This window comes from Silurus meridionalis, chromosome 14 (genome assembly GCF_014805685.1).
Source record: "Silurus meridionalis isolate SWU-2019-XX chromosome 14, ASM1480568v1, whole genome shotgun sequence".
NCBI lineage: Eukaryota > Metazoa > Chordata > Actinopteri > Siluriformes > Siluridae > Silurus > Silurus meridionalis.
Window position 1 is genome coordinate 18,613,031 of NC_060897.1, and position 18,611 is coordinate 18,631,641.

Genomic DNA, 18,611 nt, shown 5'->3' on the forward strand with positions numbered 1-18,611 from the left:
ACAGAACGAATGCAAACAAATGTACATAATTCAATGCATATTCTCAAATGCAAAAGATCCAAAATGGAGACACAATTGGAAATTATGATAACAATATACAGAAATGTACATTATATATAGAAACTAATTGCTACAGGATGAGAATTCTTTTTAGCGTTGATACACATTTTATTCCAGACTCTAATTATAAGATTGCTAAAATGCTATATTTTTACCTACATTTGATCATTTTAAATATATATATATATATATATATATATATATATATATATATATATATATATATGTATTAATTTTTTTTACACAGGCAGTGTACTCAGCTGTCAGAGAATCAATGAAAACTACAGATATCATGCAAAAGTACAAATTTAAATAATCTTATTTAGGTATTCACTCTTTTGTATGTCGCTGAACACACCCTGTGCACTGCGTAGTGCACTACATTGGAAGCCTTGTAACTATCGTATACAGTGAAGCATAGTAATAAACCATAGAATATTTAGGGTATATGGGGGAAATCCCACAATGCACTGCAAGATGGGAGCCAGACTGATGTAAGCTACCCAATAGTCAGAAAGCATTTTGTTAGCTTTTTCCGCTTTTTTTTTTATAACTCTTTTAGATATCTTCTCTTTCTGGCAAAGATTCTTCTCTGGAAAAGTCCATCAGTCTTTTGGGGTCCTTGTTTTAATTCATTTTACTTTCTCAATCACGTGCTGCTTTTATCTTGACAGCTTTTACCTTTTCATCTCGTCGTTGTCTTTCTTGTTTAAATGATTTGAAATAAATTGACGATTCAAACTCAATACACATTGAATATATTGATTTCCGGATGTCTTCAGGTCCGTACTGTGTGAATAAATTGTGATCCAGGGGAGATAATGATATTTCTTGCATAATGAGTATCGAGATGGTGAATTAAACATCAACCCAACGTGCCACGATCAAACAGAGCAAAAATGCAGAGGGAGAAGAAATAATGAGCCATGGATGAATAATTGAGCACGGTGCTGTTGTTGTTTTTTGTTTTTTTTTAATTGCCCGTTTGGCAATTTGTCGGTTATGCTTTTTTCTTAATTTACTGCACTTCCTGTTTAACAGCAATATGACATTCAGTGTAAGGCATAGAGAAAACAGTGCCTTTTCAGATGGTTAAAAGATTCTTCCAGATTTACAGGAAGTAACGGTGCAGAAATGTAATGCCAGGTCATGGTTTCTAGAAAGCATGAAACCTTCTAGGTTATTTTGTAAATGATGACAAAAAAAAAAAAATAAATTCTGAGTATGCTCTGATTTTTACGTTACATCATCCAACATTGACTCATTTTATTTTGTAGGCTATTAATACAGGCATGTATAACCTGCCCATACATAGGTATAAACAGTTAGATTAGTTTTCATGGAGATTTATTTTCATTTGCATAATTTATTCAATACATATCAAGTGTAATGCAAATGAAATGAATGAATAGCAGTTGCTTTTTAAGTCAGTGTGTTAAATAACCAGACACATTGGCAGATTTTACATTTCCTAAACTAAATTCTATCTGAACCACAGATAGAATCCTGGCATTTTAAAGTCAGGTTGCCTCCAAATGAAATACATTTTAAATAAATGTACATTTTTTTATATATATATATATATATAGCATAATCTATTCAGCTAGCAATCACTGGAACTCATTTCCCATTGTGAATGTATAATTCACCACAATATATATACTATACTTAAATGTAGATAATTAACTAAACTTTATTTTCGCTTTTGGGGACAACCACACAATAAAATGCTTGAATTTTAACCATGGTCAAAAAAGGATTCAGATTTAATGCCAAGTTTGCCTCCATGCATAACTGTTATTAGAGAAAGAGCTTATTTCTGACATATACTTTACAGCCCATTGAAACTCTCTGTTCTTTGCATATCCCAGCTTGTTAAGAAGCTGGGGTCAGAGGGCAAGTTCAGCTATGACACAGTGCCCCTGGAGCAGAAAGGGTTAAGGGCATAAAGATGATAGCATGGCATTTTGAGCTCTTGACCTTCTGATCAGTAACCTGGAGCCTTAACTATTCAGTCAATACTGCCAGTATTATCTTGCCAAGGAGAGAAGCCTAACATTTTTGAATGTTTTTGGTAAAATATGTTCATCATAACTAAAAGTCTAAAAAGCATATTTATTTTTATTTTATATATATATTTTTTATTTCAGAATTCGGCTGTAGAGATTTCAGATTGTTTTTTTTTTCCAGGCTGCCCCATAGAGTTGCCACTTTTAAATATTTGATATTTTTTGATGAGTCAACTATAGTCATAATTGCACTTTTGAAATATTCAATGTGTTCAATGTGAGGTCAAGTTAAATATAAAATTTTACATAACAGTTTATCATTTAAAGATTGTGGGTGTGGTGATGGTGGGACTACATTAGAGTTGGTGCAAAAAAAGGGATTGATGGTGGGATGTATAGCAGATAATAAGGACTGAGAAATGGCACATTTTTGCATGTGAAAAATATAGACTGATAATATCTGGTTCAGGGAAAGAATTTGACCTTCGTTACAGCGGGTCTGGTTTTAAAATAAGAGCCAGTGTTGCCACTATTAGCTTTATCCATTAATTTGCATCACACTGCTTACAGTGTTGCTTTAAATGTAGATTAAATATTAGCAAGCTCTCAGAAACCTGAGTTTTTGTGAGTTGTGATACAAAAATGGAGAACTGTATTGCTAGAAAATCTTCCAGGGCAGCTTCTGGGATGCAAACATTGCTAAATAGTGAACACTACAGGTGGGATAAACCCTTTGTCTAAGGTCATTTCTAAAATAGTTTTCATCAGTACGACGGAGCGACATATTCTGGATTTGTGTAGGAAAATCCAAGAAACTCATCTTGATCCAGATTCATGATGAAGAGTTTATCAGTCGGTGTGAGCTCCGTTGGCATCTTCGTGAACTCGCGATCAAAGTTGCATGTATCTCGGCTGTTTTTCTGCAAAACAAAAATAAAAGTAAGGCCTGCTATTAATATGTACATTTGACATTTTCTGTAGTCCCATGATGCCTTTCACAAGAAACGTAGGAAACAAAGTCTGGCAAAGTACAAGTAAGCAACAAGCCAAACTCTATGTAACGTTATACAATTTCTAAGACAAGGTGATGTTGTCCTACAACTCTCATTTTCCATTTATGAAGGAGGCTAAAAGAATTGCTAAAGGTTAAATGGTTTTGTCTTGAGCAACTAATGAATAAACAGAAAAGCAATGAGGCACATCTGTACTTTTACAGCAGTAAAGCTGGGCATTGTCTGATAATGTATAATGTATGTCCAACCCATCAACTGTTAACGGATGCTACAGAGACTAGGGATCTAGTATATATAATGTATATATATATATACATTAACACATTAAAATATGCATTAAAATGTATTATAAATACATAAATCAAGTCCTTTGAATTTTACTTTTTTAACTTGGCTGATGATTTTGTGTTTCCCCTTTACAGCGAGGAAACCCCCCCCAAAACTTCTTAATTTCTTCACATTTTTAACTATGCCAGCATACCAGTACTTCTTAATAATTTTTGACTAAATAACCCAAATGAAAATGTCGACAAAATCAACAGTACAGATAAATTCCATTAATTACTACCAATATCTGTTTCCTCTGTTATCTTCATTGCATCGCCTTACATTTAAATTATTCATCAAATCATCTGGCCCATCATCTGGTTTCCTTTTTCCCCATACTAGATGTGTTTGTTTTTCAATTCAGTAAAATCTGACTGATCCTTTAAGAGTCCCTCTCCTGTTCTTCATTTACAAAAAGGAACCAAATTGGGTTTTTATTATTTTTTTAAGATAATTCTTCTCATAGTCTGCACCTGCCGTGAATCATTAGTCTTTAATCTTCTGCCAAAATCTTCCTGCTGTTTGGATGAAAGCATGGACTGTTTTTAAATTCCAGTGTATTTTATTTTATATAAAAAAAAAAAGACGTTTTAAGGCGTTCCCTTCTGTTACTCATAGAATACTATTTTAAAATTTAGCACTCTTCTCCGAACTGTCAAAGTCTAGCCCTTTAGATATAAATATTAATAGAAATTCAACTTTTTCCTTATCTGTTTAGAGAAAGGACAGAGAAGCAAAGGCATACAAAATATATAATTGAGCACAAAAGTAAGTACACCCGCCTTTAACTCTATGTTCTTATTTATCAAGACTTAATTTACAATTGTTTGGTACCCAATAATGTCTGTATATATCTATATATCTATATATATATCTATATCTATATATCTATATATATATATCTATATCTATATATATATATATATATATATATATATATATATATATATATATATATATATATATATAAATCTTAGGGTAAGAAATAAAAAATATTGGTGAAAAAAGTTCACCCCTCACACTTCGACAGAATTAGCAGAATACCACAAGATTAATTAATCAATAAGCCTATAATTCTAAAATCTGAATTTTTGGCTGTTTGGTGTTTTGGAGCACTCCACTGTGTATGTGTATTATGCCAAAACAAAAGAACAACAGCCATGACTCTCCGAAAAGCAAATGTTGCTGCACTTCAATTTGAGAAGGGTTAAAAGGCCATCTCCAAATTAAAATAAATTCACGTTTACAGTGCAAAAGACTATTTACGAATATACAAATACAAATTATTTATCTGCTGTGGAATGAGCATCCTAGCAAATTCGGTCTAAGGTCAGGTCATTTAATGGAAGTATAATGAATATAATGAAGTATAAGTAAAAACTGAAAGGCTACATCATGTGAGCCAAAGGCCTCTGTCAGCACATTCAATGTTTTTGTTCAAGAAACCATTATCAGAAAAAGCTTGGCTTATAGATAGATAAGCGGCTAACAATAAGCACTTCTCTTGACTTTGGTCTTCAAAATTACATCTGAGCACACCACAAATGTTTTGGAACAATATTCTTTGGACTAATGAGGTCAGTATAAAGATGTTGGTTACCAAGCACAATACTGTATTTGGCAAAAACCAAAAACAGAGTATCACCATAAAGACCTCATATTAACTGTCAAGCCTGGTGTTGAAGGGGCTTGAAATTTGGACTTGTTTCGTAGCCATAGGATGTGGGAAACTTGTAGAGAGTAAAACATTAATTCCACTTTAAACCAGGATATTTTGGGTCTAGGTCTTCTGTCCAGCAGCTTAAGCTGGTCTGAAAAAGGTTCATGTAACAGGACAATGATTTCAAGCACAATAGAAATTTGACACCTGAATGACTAATAAAAAGAGATGTGTTAAAATGGCTAAGATTTTTCTTTATTTTTGGTATTGTTGCAAAAGTTGGTTTGACAGGTTACTGGTTTCTAGAGTATGCAACATTGAATACAATCTCTAATGATGTTGGTGCCACTTGAGATCATTTCATTGTTTGTAAAAGTGAATAAAGACCACCCAATTGTTTTTAAGGCTTTGATACAAACACTGAAGTACAGCAACTGTGGCAATACATATTTTATTGTAGTGCTTGTAGAAGTATTCAGTTGCCACGAATTTCAGATGTGTAAATTTCGGTCTATAGATTGTTTTTATATTATGACTAATTGCATAATGAGTTTACTGCCGCTGTCATCTGTTCTAAATAGTTTTATAATTCTAATCATTTTGATATGTGTGCGTGTTCTTGTGCTGATGGTTTTGGAGGCAGCTGTGGGATTTTGTAAAAGGAGAGACATGAGGCATGTCTAATGACACTTTCACACCTACCTTGTTTGGTGTGGACTAAATTTCTTTTTTATTCTGGTCCATTTTGATAGATACAAACACTTGGTACTTCGACTTGGATCTTTGACATTCATTTTTTTTTTTTATCTACTAGGAGAAGTTAGTTACCTATTATGCTTGGGTTGCATAGTTTATTATATGAACTGCTAGACGTAGAGTTTTGCTCCCCGAGTGAATCTTACACATTCTTACCAGGGACTCATATGCAAGTGCATATGCATTCATTGATTTACACGATACACAGTGGAAAGATGTTGACTTGCTTGTATTTGAGTAATCCCTCTATCTATGGGATATTTTGAATCTCCACTCTCTAACATGGGTTGAATGCTAACCCCCCAAAAATTTGCCTGCTGCTGCTTCTTCAAAAACTTGCCAAGGTTGATGTAGAAGAACTCGAGTGGCCTGCACAGAGCTTTGACCTCAACTCCATTGAACACCTTTGGGATAACCTGGAATGCTGACTGTGTCCCAGGCCTCTTTGCCTGACATCAACGCCCTGCATTTTCTAATGCTCTTGTGACTGAATGGGCAAATTCAGGACCTTTTGCACAGCTGCTTTTTCATAACAAGCAGGGCAAAGGTTCAACAACACCAAACATATTTACAGCTGTTTCCATGGTAACAGTGCTCATACCAGAATCTCAAATGACTTTTTAGTTCATTAAACTTATACTTTCTTGGAAAAACAAATTTGGTTTCTTTTATTCAAAGAAATTTGGGGCTTCAAAATGGATGGTGTTGGACTCAACATGGATTCTGAAAAAAAGAAACCTTTAGGATTCTGGTCCATGATGCTATGCATTCATGTAACTGCTGCTGCCTCGGGTTATTGGAAAAGTACTCTGAGCTCATTATGTTCACTGCACCATTTTGAGCTGACATGGTAAATTAATAGTCATATAATGAGCAAAGATATGGCTACCAAAGGATGCCCATGATCATCAACAAAACTTGAATAGACTGTGGTGTTCAAATGCTTCACTGGTATATGGAGGTTCGATATGTGCCTAAAAACATTCACCACATCAATAGACCACCAACAGCAGACTAAACTATTGAAATGATGCAGCTACGTCTACAGATTCATGCTGTTGTTGATAAACTCTTTGTCATAAATGTTATTGAGGTTAATTGGACCAAATAAGGTTTTTGTCCTCTTTAATGGTAAAAACTTTGTGCCTCTTTGTTTACTAAGTGTCCTGTTTTCAGCTAACAGACTTAAAACTCAATGTGGTCATCTGCTCTTGTAGTTCATCTGCCTCAGGGTTTGATATGTTAAATGTTTTAGGATGCCTTTCTGCTCACCACAGGTATAAAAAGTGGTTATTTGATTGATTACTGTAGCCTTGCTGTCATTTTTAACTAGACTGGCCATACTATGAGTGCAAAACAGCCACTCAACTGCACATTTATTTAAAATGACATATACATAATTATATATTTGTAAAATTTGATTTAAATTCCAAGAGAAATACGAATGGAATAAAAAATGAAGGCAACACAATTGAAATATTTAAACATTTACACAACCCGCTCTATCTCGAATTTGTGTTGTCATTAATCAAGGCAAGGAATTCTAACAGAAACTGCGATGCACTGTATGCTCTGTACTCCTCTGCATGACACGTGTGTGTGCACAGCTGAGAAGTAAAAGATCGAGGGAACGGCGTCAACACCTTGCAATATCTTCATGCTTCAAATTTACAAATACTTGCCATTTTTATTTGCTCTCCCAGTGGGTTGTTTTGACATGAGCAATGCTAAGGGGTTCAAGTGAATCTTTAATTTGTGCCTCCACTGAGGCGACAAGGTTTTGAGGATAAAGCCGAATTAGGAGCTGAAGAGCTGCAAATCTGTTCTCTGCTGATAAGCAGGAAAATTCAAAATGAATGAATTAATGAATCAGGAATGCTACGGCCAGCGCGCACACACACTCAATGCCAGTAAATAAGTTTAAAAAAGAGAACTGAATGAACGTTCACTACCAAATTAGCACTCCATTGCGTAACACTGTGAGCTGTGAAGGATTAGCAGAAATATTTACAATCAACAGCTGTAACACCCTCATATGCATTATGTGCATTATCAATTAATCTTCAGTTCCGGTCAAAGTTTCTAACCACACCACACTGTACACAATCTCATTTTTTAAGTGAAAATCTACCAGAGGAATGGGTTAAGGTTAGGAAAACTTTGTGGATTTAGAAATGTTGGAACCGAATTTCAGACAGGGTGTTGTACTTAATATTAACACTGTCTGTGAATCTGTGAACAGGTTTACCTCCCAAATGTACCTGCTTTGAATAGCAGTTAATACGTTTCACAAACTGTTATTCTGTAGCATTTTGTCTGATTCGCAGTAACAATATTCATTCAGCTGTAATATAAGGTTAAAGAAAAAGGCTAGGTATACCAGTGTAGCAAACACTGCACACTGTCTTAGCTGCATGCTAATGTGCACTGAAATTCAAGTGCAATACAAAGGCATTAGCATTTAGGTATTAAAATAACAATAATAGAAAACCTAACTAATAATACCAATAACACACAATATAGAGCACAAACACTGAAAAAGCTCATATTGTATGCTAATCTGTGCTAATCTGCATTCACTACAATTGAACTAAAAAAATGTTTTTGAAACACTGTCTACAACGTCAACAGCATTAGAGTCATTACAACACAGTCTCGCGGCATTTCGTGAGATAGTCACAAATTTTAATCTATTGATTCGTTTTCATAGACACGTTTCCCTGTTTTTTTGTGTCACTCTACACGACTGCCTCAGTCTGACATAGCAATGGAAGCAGAGGATCATGGGTAATGTTGACAGAAATTCCAAAGGTCATCTTTTTTCCTCATTTTTATCAGAGAATAAGGCAGAAAATAAATAGGGGTTATACTGTAATAACTCTGCGTGTCTCTAATTAACGCAGTCTCCTTTAAAAAAAACATTACAGCATCTTTGGTATCCAGAGGCAGAAAGAAAATTTTGGAGGAGGCACCAAAAAATACTTTCTATTGAAATACATTACATACAAGGTCGTCCTCAGTGACACTAAAAAAGAGGGAAATTTGTGTCTATGAACACGAATCACTAAATTACGTGAGACTGGGCAGGTGATTAGCGACATTGTACAAAGCTGTAAATTAGCTTTTTATAAGCCGAGAGAATAAATAAATAAAAATGTAGAACAGGTTGGTTTTATGGTGCTTTTGAGTTTGCCCCAGTCTGTTTGAACACTTACAGATTAATCATAAATGTTATAGCTACACTACTAGCTAGCAAGCTGCTGGATATTATATGATTACTTAGCATTTACTTGTACTTTGTCTTAACATTTTCTTTTTGCAAAAATTAACCTTATTTTGCTTACCTAGACTTAAAGGTTGGGATTGGTAAGAAAGCAAACCCTAAATAAAGAAAGACCCTTGTAAATACTGCAATGTAGCTAGCTGTTTGCTAACAAGTTATTTGCTGTTAATCTGTAAAAATTATGGCAATTTTTTTTTTATATTAGATTCTGTCAGTCTTGAAAAAACAGAGAAAAAAAATACTTTTACTAATAAAAATAAAATAAAATAAATAAAGGGATATATATATACAAACCTCATAGAAATTGTAATGTTTTAATAGAAGCTCTGATGGTCCCTGTGGGACTTTACTGGTAATTTGTTGCCTTCTATTGGTGGTGGGTCACATGTAGATTCATAAAAAGGGGTTGAAAATGTCCAGACTGACCAGCACCGGAGAGTGCCAGTGTTTTTTAATGCTTTAATTATAATAACTAACAAATATGATGTAAAATCCCTTCTGAACCCCCCCTGAATTTGTAATGTTTTAGCAGATATATTGGGAATTGTATTGCCTTTTAATGGAAACTCTAATGGTCCCTGTGGGTCTCTTCCTGTAATTTGTTGCCTTTTATTGGTGGCATGTAATATAGATAAGGACCATTCGTAAACCTTATGAAACTTGCAGGTCACAAGCAGGTCACAGTTTTTGTGGATTATGGTTTATGTACACAAACCTAATACACTGGAAACCATTTAGTAATGGTTTTGACGGTTAAAATTATAGTTTGTAATGGTGTTTGTATTGGAATCCATTAGACTTTCTTTGATGATTTGGCTTTTTTGTTGTTCAGCAGGGATATGTATATGTCAGGGGTTAACTTAAACATCATTTATATTTTATTTAACATTAATAAACTCAAACCATTCTCAAGGGTACACCATCCAGGAGATTCACTTAGTGTTGGATAAAACAGCTCGTCATTCCAGATTCACACGTTGATTGGCTAATCTACCATTTCTAACTGTCCCAATATTATTCTTTTTACAAACCTAGCATAGCCCTGCACACACTACATACAATTTAAGCAGATATACAGAATGGGGAGCACTTTAGTGGCCACATATCTTTCTTTTTAATGCTTACTGGATAAATAAACTGCCATGATAAGAGCACCTAAGGGTGTAAACTTGCTTTAAACTTGTGTATATTCAACAAATTTGCCTATCTATTCATTTACTAACCTTAGCTCATGGCCATAGAAGTTACCACACAAATGATAAGACACAGTCAACTTTTAAAGCTGCTGTTCTAGATAGTACCTGTGGTATAGTCAGTAAAAATCAATAGAGAATGAAGAATTGCCTTCGACCCGAATTTAGTTTGACCCGAATGTCTGGTTATTGAAGACATAAACAGTTCTTGCTAAGCAGACTGAAACAGTCAGGTCCTGTGCAGAGGAGTGAATGCAGTTAAGCTATTAGTCACCTGTGGGGAGGAGGTAGCCTTTGGTGAATGTGTTAACCATCTCTTAAAGACAAAAAAAAAAAGTCTTGTGGAGACCTGACAGCTAGTGGACTCGAGCCAGAAAAAAATCACAATGGCATAGGTCATATAACATCTAGGGAAAATTGTTTATGGTTACAATCGCATGGCAATTTTTGCCTTTTATTTTCAAACCCACCCTAAATAGGAAACCATTATTCAGTTATGTGACCATAGTGATAATTTTTATATTAGTAATTAAAAAGATAAAACCAATGTATGACCAAAAATGTATAGACACTCATATTATACCATCACACCCATATACTCTTGTTAAACATCTCACTTATTGTTTTTCAGTATGTCTGTGTCTGTGTCTGTGTGTGTGTGTGTGTGTGTGTGTGTGTGTGTGTGTGTGTGTTAATTCAGGGCTCTGTGTAGGACAATTGAGTTTAAGAAGACAAGCTGGCAGTCTCTTCAAGGAGCTCAATAGAAAGGAGGAAGGAGGAGAAATTGTAAGAAAACAGCAAACAAAGACTATTTATATATAATTTTGTGCTTCCATTGTTATGGCAACAATTTAAAAAAGAATCATATACAGGTGTGATGGTCAGCTGCCCATAACCTTTGGCAATATAGTGTCATTTGACTGATGATAGTTTCCTGGGGGAAAAAAAACATTTTGTGAAAATGTGTTGTTATAACAACAGCACCAAGTGTGCTGTTTTGATTAGATGCATCTATGAGCAAAAAAGCAATAAAACGAAAATAGGGCAAAAGCTCAGTGTGAAAGCTGGTAAATAATAACCAGTCCTTTCATTTTATTTTCCAGAAATCACCAGATCACAGCTCGGCATTTTTGATTTTGCTCTTCTTTTGGCTCACACTTCCAAAGCAGGTAAAATTGTTAGAGTAACTTTCATCTAAGTAAATTCGGCAAAGCAAAATTATACATTTTACTGAAATAGTTAATTTATCCATGCTCTTGTGTCCTTTCAAACCATTTAGGTCTGTAATGTGAATGTAGGCAAAATGCATATGTATTATTCTTCAGCATGCCTTTTCATTTGTAATTTTTTAATGAGAGCATAGGTTGCCTGTTTTTTTCAGCTTCTTTGTGTAGAAAGCAGGAATACTAATCACCTACTCATCACTGTAGAGCTCATATATTACTATATATATGATATACTCAAGATGCAGAATGCATGCTTTTTATGGAGGTTATGTATTCAAACAAGAATAACAATTCAGACATGCAAAAAAAAAAAAAAAGAAAAATGTCTGTGGCATCACACTAATGGATCACATTCACAGATGATGTAAAAGACATGCAGTGAGCTAATTGGTCAGTTTCCATCCAAATGTTCCCAAATGGAAACCTTCTGCCCTCCCTTCCTCCCTTGTTTCCCTCTTTCCTTTATTTGAAATTGTTGTATTTGTTTTAATGACTGTTTTTGTTCTTTCTTTTCTTCCCTACTCTCTTTTGTTTCAGCCACCCAGCCTTCTTTTGTTTTATTTGCATTTTCTTCTGTCTTTCTATCTTTCTTTCCTTTTCCTTCCTCACTCCTTCTCTTCTTTTCTTCTTTCACATTCAGGCTTTATTCCCTTGCTGCCTTATAAACAGTTGGATGGAAGCACACAGTGTTGTGTGGCTGCAGGAAGTCACTCATGCGTCCTGGAGGAAGTGGAGAACTCCTGGCGAAGTGGATAGCTGAGGAAAAACTAGAGCTTTCCTGGAAGAAGTAGAGATCTCCTGTTTCATGGTTTGTGTCTGCTATGTACACATATTTTAGTACATAAGATCCAGATTATTAAATTACCTAGTTATTACAGCAAAAATTCTACATGCATCTTAATGTATACTCGTACAGTTGCAGCCAGTCGGCCTGCAGGGAGAGTTTTGCATGCATATGATTATCTAATAGTTATTCTCTATGTTTGTAAGCACTTCAGCCAAGTGGCCAGTAGGGAGCAGGGCGTGTACCAGCACAAGCAAGAAATGATTGGCTAAAATGGCAGGATCAAGTGTGGGGGGAGGGGTCTTTTGAGTTCATCTAATAGCTCATATTAATTAGCTGTGAGCTTCTGCGCTAGGAAAATCATAGTTTATGAAGGAGAAGCCCTCGAACTCGTCCTGGTCGAGGTTCATGATGACTTCCTGGTCAGGCGGAGTGAGCACCGGAGGGTGACGTGTGAAAAAGCGATCGAAATTCTCCGCCTCTCGGCCACACTGCAAAAAGGAAGAACACAAAAAGAAAAAAACGAGTGATGGATGGAGGGATAAAGGAAGTGGGGAGGGGAGAGGAGAACAGAAACATGGAGGACAAATAAAACTGTGACCGGTGGACACTGTTTTCAACAATGGAGAGGTGAAAACGTATGAAAGAGGCATGTGCCGAACTTTGGTAGCATGAAATTGCTGCCATATTCAACGCAAATATCAAGTTTTATTTCAGGAGAGACAGCGTAGATAGGCAGTTTTTTGGAAGCAAATAATCAATTGTGTAGAGTAATATATGTTTTTAAATGCCAATCACCTGTAACTCATTCCAAATAAACAATGTACAGCTTGTTTATTAGTTTTACTAAGGCCGCTTGCATGCCAATTTAGACAAACTCATGAGCAATCGTATTATATGAATGTAGAATGTTTTCCCCAATAAAGGAACCATATTTAATTTGTAAAATCTTGTTACGAATAAATTATTTCATATCTGGTTTGATGAATGAGGCATAATATATAACTAGGCAGTAAAATATGTCCACCCACTTTATTTTCTTTATGTTTCTTTAATGTTACATTTTATTCATTTATTTATTTTTATAATTTTCCTATTGGTCTCACTAATTTCTGCCTTTTGACCCTTTTCATTATCCACATTTATGATCGACTCTTCACTTTAAAGTTCTCAAACCTTTGTATCTATCATCGTAATGCCAGAAATATAGCACAATAGCAACATTTCCCACCTTGCCAGCACTGTAAACAATACATTTTTATTTTATTTATTCAGCATTACTGATTAATATTTTATTCAGAGACTAATATAATTCCTTTTGGCTTTTCTATACAGAGAAAACGAATGGTATCTTAGGCCACTCTTGTGTGTGTACAATATAGCTCTGCAACCCACTTTCTACTTTCATTTGTACATTTAGACACTATTTAAGAGCAGTTGTGAGTATTTGAGAGATGTATTGTTGTGTCTTTAGGTTTGTATACAAGGTCACTTACTTCATATGGCATTGGATTTTGGTACAGTTTGATCATACATTTACAGCCAATAAACACTTGTATAAAAGAAAGCCTCTTTCTTGAACAGTACATTGAATGATCACATATACTCATTGCACTTTTTATCAGGAACGCCTATATATATCCAAGTGATGTCTCATACACCATAATTGAGAAAAATCATCATCTTAGTGACTGATCATAGAATTGGTATGGAAACATTAAAAAAAATTTACTAGCCTCAAACTGGAGGTGATGATGACACCTAAACCCATCTGCAAAAAGATGGACAAGGCCCAGAATGGCAAGTTTTAAGATTTTAATGGCCCCAAAAAACAAATAATTTGTCAGAAAATAACCAAGAATTAAAAAAGTCATTCTCGAGACTCTCCAGTGCCACCAATTGCTTGTTTACCTTTGCTAAAATGACTGCTTGGGAGGAAAAATTGTGATCATGAATAAAATTCTTGATTTAAAATAAACACAGGAAAAAAACTAAATATTATTTGGATATCTGAAGCACCTGATGCAGCCTATCAAAGGCCTGGTAACAAGCTCATAAATGGGGGCAGGACTGATAGAATGGTTTCATTCCTTCTAATTTCCTAACCAAGGATTTGTTATTAAAACTATTAAAAGCTTAATATGTTGCCATTTTGGCCTATTTTATTTGCCCAGGAGTATATGAACTGGGAAAGAAAAAATCACCACTCTACTCATCAGTACTGATTAGCTGCCCTGATGAGGAATTCTGTAGCAGCAGTGATTGAGTTTAAAGCAACCATACAAAATCATGATCTCTCAAAAGCATTCGATAAACAGAGTGCCTCATCTCCTGCTGCGTTGGAGTTACACGGTTTCACAGACTCGTAGACGATCAATTGCACATTAAGGCTAAGAAGTGTTGCTAACATCCTTAAACTAATGCAAGGCCTTAATAAGGAGATTCCTAAGGCCATGCTGTTGTCATTCTCCAGCTGATTAGAGAAGTCATGTACCCAGGGCATAGAATACTTTGATCTAACCTCTGCCTTTGTCCCAGATTTGTTTGTGTGCAAAAGTGGGAGTTGTGTCTGAACATAGAAGTGGCGAAGTACAGCTTTAACAACTCAAACAGTGACATGAATATGTGGCTATTGTGGCATGAGGATTTGATATCGGCACATGCCTGACATGAACACAACATAAACACACACCGACATGTGAGAGTGCTTCCCATGAGAATGGCTTACTCCCGTCTCTGGTTCCCATCTGGGGAACTGTTCACTTTATGCAGATCTGTCAGTGTCTATCTTTCTAATATTTTACTGTCTGTTTTCTGTTTATTTGTCATTCTTTTGATTGTCTTTCTGTTGAATGATTTCTATTGCATTCATATCTACATAACTATATATTCTTCTTACACCTTGCACCTATCTGTCTGTCTTGGCTTTCAGTCTGTTGATATTTCAGTCTTATATCATCAGCAAACAACCCAGAAAGCTACACATACTAATTACACTACTATTACTCTAATCACCGTCACATACTGTTTGTCATTATCTTTATACTACAACAACGTTGTATAGTAGATGCAAAGAGAAAAAACAAACAAACTGTGTAATAAGCATTATTAGATCAGAACCAGCCATGGCTATGATTTTTACCTCAGGTTGCTAACTGGCTATTTGATTAGCTAGCAAGCCACAGCAGCACAAACATATCCCTCTGTGTCAAATAATTGTGCTTGTTCTTCTTTGTTATCAGTCTGTTCACCTTTTCCTCTGCCTTTCTTTGACTGCTGTAATTAGCCAGAGTTATGTTGATCACTCTTTTAGCTGGACTACTGACACACTGCTTCACCCAACATAAAAGCAGAACCACCGCCATTCACAGCTCTACACACACACACACACACACACACACACACACACACACACACACACACACAGCTATCTCGCTCTAACAGCCTGTCAGAGAAAAGAAAAGAAAAAAAAAGAAAAAAGAAAAAGAGAAGCTGGATTTTTTCCCCCTTCAAATCTCTAACATACCGCCTGCACACAGGGACAAAAGAGCTAGAAGCAGGAAAAAAAAGTAGAAAAAGTGAGGAAAACACCCATAATTAGTCCTGACTTTTACAAGTAAATCAGTAAATTTTGAGAGAATTCCGTGTGCTGAAAGAAGTAACAGCTAGCGGACAGGCTAATCAGACATGACATGTGATAGAAAGAAAGACAGAAGAAGATAGAGAGATGTAAAGACAGGAAAGTGACAGAAAGCGATAAATAAATAAATAAATAAATTTGTGTGTGTGTGTGTGTGTGTGGACTTGCCAAATGATAGGTAGCATCTATATTTATTTCCATATCACATAGTTTTACTTCACAAGAATACAAAAATTTATGAAAGCCATCTGTTGCTCTGCACAGCAGCGGATCAGTTTCAGACGATGAGTTTATTCTTGGAAATGACAACCTCTATACCATGACAATTGCCTGTACACATCAGACTTTTTTTCCAAGCCAGCCAGAGATGAGCTGAAAATAAGTTGAAAATGCTAACGTCTCCACATCTCAGTGACAAAGTGCTTAATGACGAGCTGGTGGATATGTTTCAAGTTTGATAGTACTAGGAAAGAAAGCATGTAGTTACTGTATGGCCATCTGTTTGGCTAGCTTCTCCAAAATGAAATACTGGGCTAAAAGATGATCCCATGAAACTCAAAGCTACAACTGAAGCCCTTAGCGTATTCTTTGGGGCTAGTTAATTATTTGAATAGATACTGTATCTCATCTTCTGCCTTCTGCGTTCTTGTGCTTATAATATGGTCGAGCCTTTGTGTTTCTCGCCGATCTCCTTAAGTAGTAAAACCCATATATAAGGAGTTTACTTATTAATAACTGCAGATATGTGAATAATTGTATAAGTGTATACAGTATGCATGTACAAGTATTTGTATTGTGTGTGTGTGTTGGACTTACAGCTTTAGGTTTGAATGGTGGTTGAACCTCTTTGTTCTCAAGCTTCTCCCAATCCATGTAGCGGAAAAAGCCATGCTCTCGGATGTCTCTCTCCCCCTCAGGGCCACATCCTAGACGTTTTCCAGGGTGCTTCGTCATTAGCTGTGTATACACGCACACAAAAATACATAAAAAGAGACCACACATATATGCACACACACTATAAAAAAGAATTAATTGCTTACATAGTGTTGGCAATCTCAGCCAACAGCTTGTAGTTGGTTAATATTTAGCAAACCATATGTGTAACTAGCACCAGCTTAAAGGCTTAAAAAATTAAAAATAAAAATATAGTGATAGAACATATTGAGGTTTGAGATGACCCAGCAAAATAAAAATTAAAGTCTGTTTTCTTAGAGTATACTGTATATCAGTCATTAATATGGGCTTTTTTTTTAAGTAGTTTTGATCCAGCAAACTAACTCCCTAGCATGTTAGCTGCCAGATTCCTAGCTTAAATTAATTTCATTTTATTTCAGTTATAACGAAGGAGGATTTTTAAGATTCCATATGATTACAGTGCCCTACAAAGGGTCCCAGGGTCCAATAAACAATTTAGAACACAGAAAGGCAAACATGGGTTACATACTCCTTTACAGATGGCCACTGCCTCCTTAGACATTGATTTGGGATACGACACATGATGTTCCATGATGGACTGGAACAGTTCGTCCTCATCTTCTCCGTCAAATGGGGGCTGGGAATCAAGGCGAGAAAGGCAAAGATGGCAACAATAATAATAATACATACTACTAGTACCTAATCTAATAATAAGAAAAGTATAGTTAAGTGAAAGGTGAAGGAGTGTGTGTTGATTGTACCTGTCCAGCTAGCATTTCATACAGCAGCACCCCAAAGGCCCACCAGTCCACTGACTTCCCATATGGCTGATACGCAATGATCTAACACGCACATGGTAAGAAAACAACATACAGTACGTTACTAATTAAAATTTTGCGGTGCATTAAGAGGACTGCACTGAGCTGAAAATGTACACTTCATTCTTCACACACTCATTAATTCAACTGAAGCTGATAGGAGTATATTATAGTATAATATAAAAGGAATGCAGATAAAAAAAATACATGATTTGCAGATTTAGACCATCTAGCATGAGGAGACAGAGATGCGCTCGTACAGTCCATACAGAGAGATAGCAACAAAATACTTTCTGGAAAGTGTGAAGAATTTTTTTATCACACCCTTGCAAGCGGTACAAGCCTGAGCGTAGCACGAACGCACCTTTTATTAAACATTTTTCCTCAGACCACTTAGACTGTATATTTCTAGAAATGTGTAGCACTCCTAGATTCCTAGGTCGAATCAATTCATACCTAATTTGTTTTAGTTTCAGCTAACCGAGGCCCCTATCTTGCACCAATTTAGCCTTATTTGTTCCAGTTTTTAAGCAGGTAGGAATTACAGTTTTAGCTTGAAATCTTTTGCTCTGAAGACTGCGAATTCTAATACTAGAACCACCAAGTCACCATTGTACAGCCCTTGAACTGCTCAGTTGTATGAATAAGATCATTTTAAGTCGCTTTAAATAAGGTCAAAAATGTTTTAGCTTTAGCTAATTGGGGCATGTAGCCTGAGTGTTAATGTTGTACTTTTGTGTAGGTTTGCTTAGAAGATAGCTACCATGTGTCCTGTAGCACCATGAGCTTTTAATTTGCCATTTAAAAAACATGTCTTAAGTGAACTACAATTATTTAGTAGTACTAAAATCAATTTTTTCAGAAATTTTTTTATCAAACAATGCTGGGGTTTTTTTTTTCCTACTGATAGAAAGCACAAAATAATGC

General features: G+C 35.5%; 1 protein-coding gene across 3 annotated transcripts in view; it reads right to left on the reverse strand.

Annotated features, from left to right (window-relative positions):
• Positions 1 to 298: 298 nt before the first annotated feature.
• Positions 299 to 18,611, reverse strand: part of prkcbb (protein kinase C, beta b) — a 92,768-nt gene continuing 74,455 nt past the window's right edge. Inside the window, exons 14-17 of one of the 3 annotated variants that reach the window (XM_046866019.1) lie at positions 17,628 to 17,708; positions 17,396 to 17,503; positions 16,768 to 16,908; positions 299 to 2,989 (exon numbers count right to left, since the gene is read on the reverse strand). In XM_046866019.1, coding sequence (XP_046721975.1) covers positions 2,834 to 2,989; positions 16,768 to 16,908; positions 17,396 to 17,503; positions 17,628 to 17,708 — 486 coding nt within the window. In that variant the 3' untranslated portion in view covers positions 299 to 2,833. Of the gene's footprint in view, positions 2,990 to 11,353; positions 12,803 to 16,126; positions 16,324 to 16,767; positions 16,909 to 17,395; positions 17,504 to 17,627; positions 17,709 to 18,611 lie in introns of those variants that run through there. The other 2 variants (XM_046866018.1, XM_046866020.1) reach the window with 2 other exon arrangements.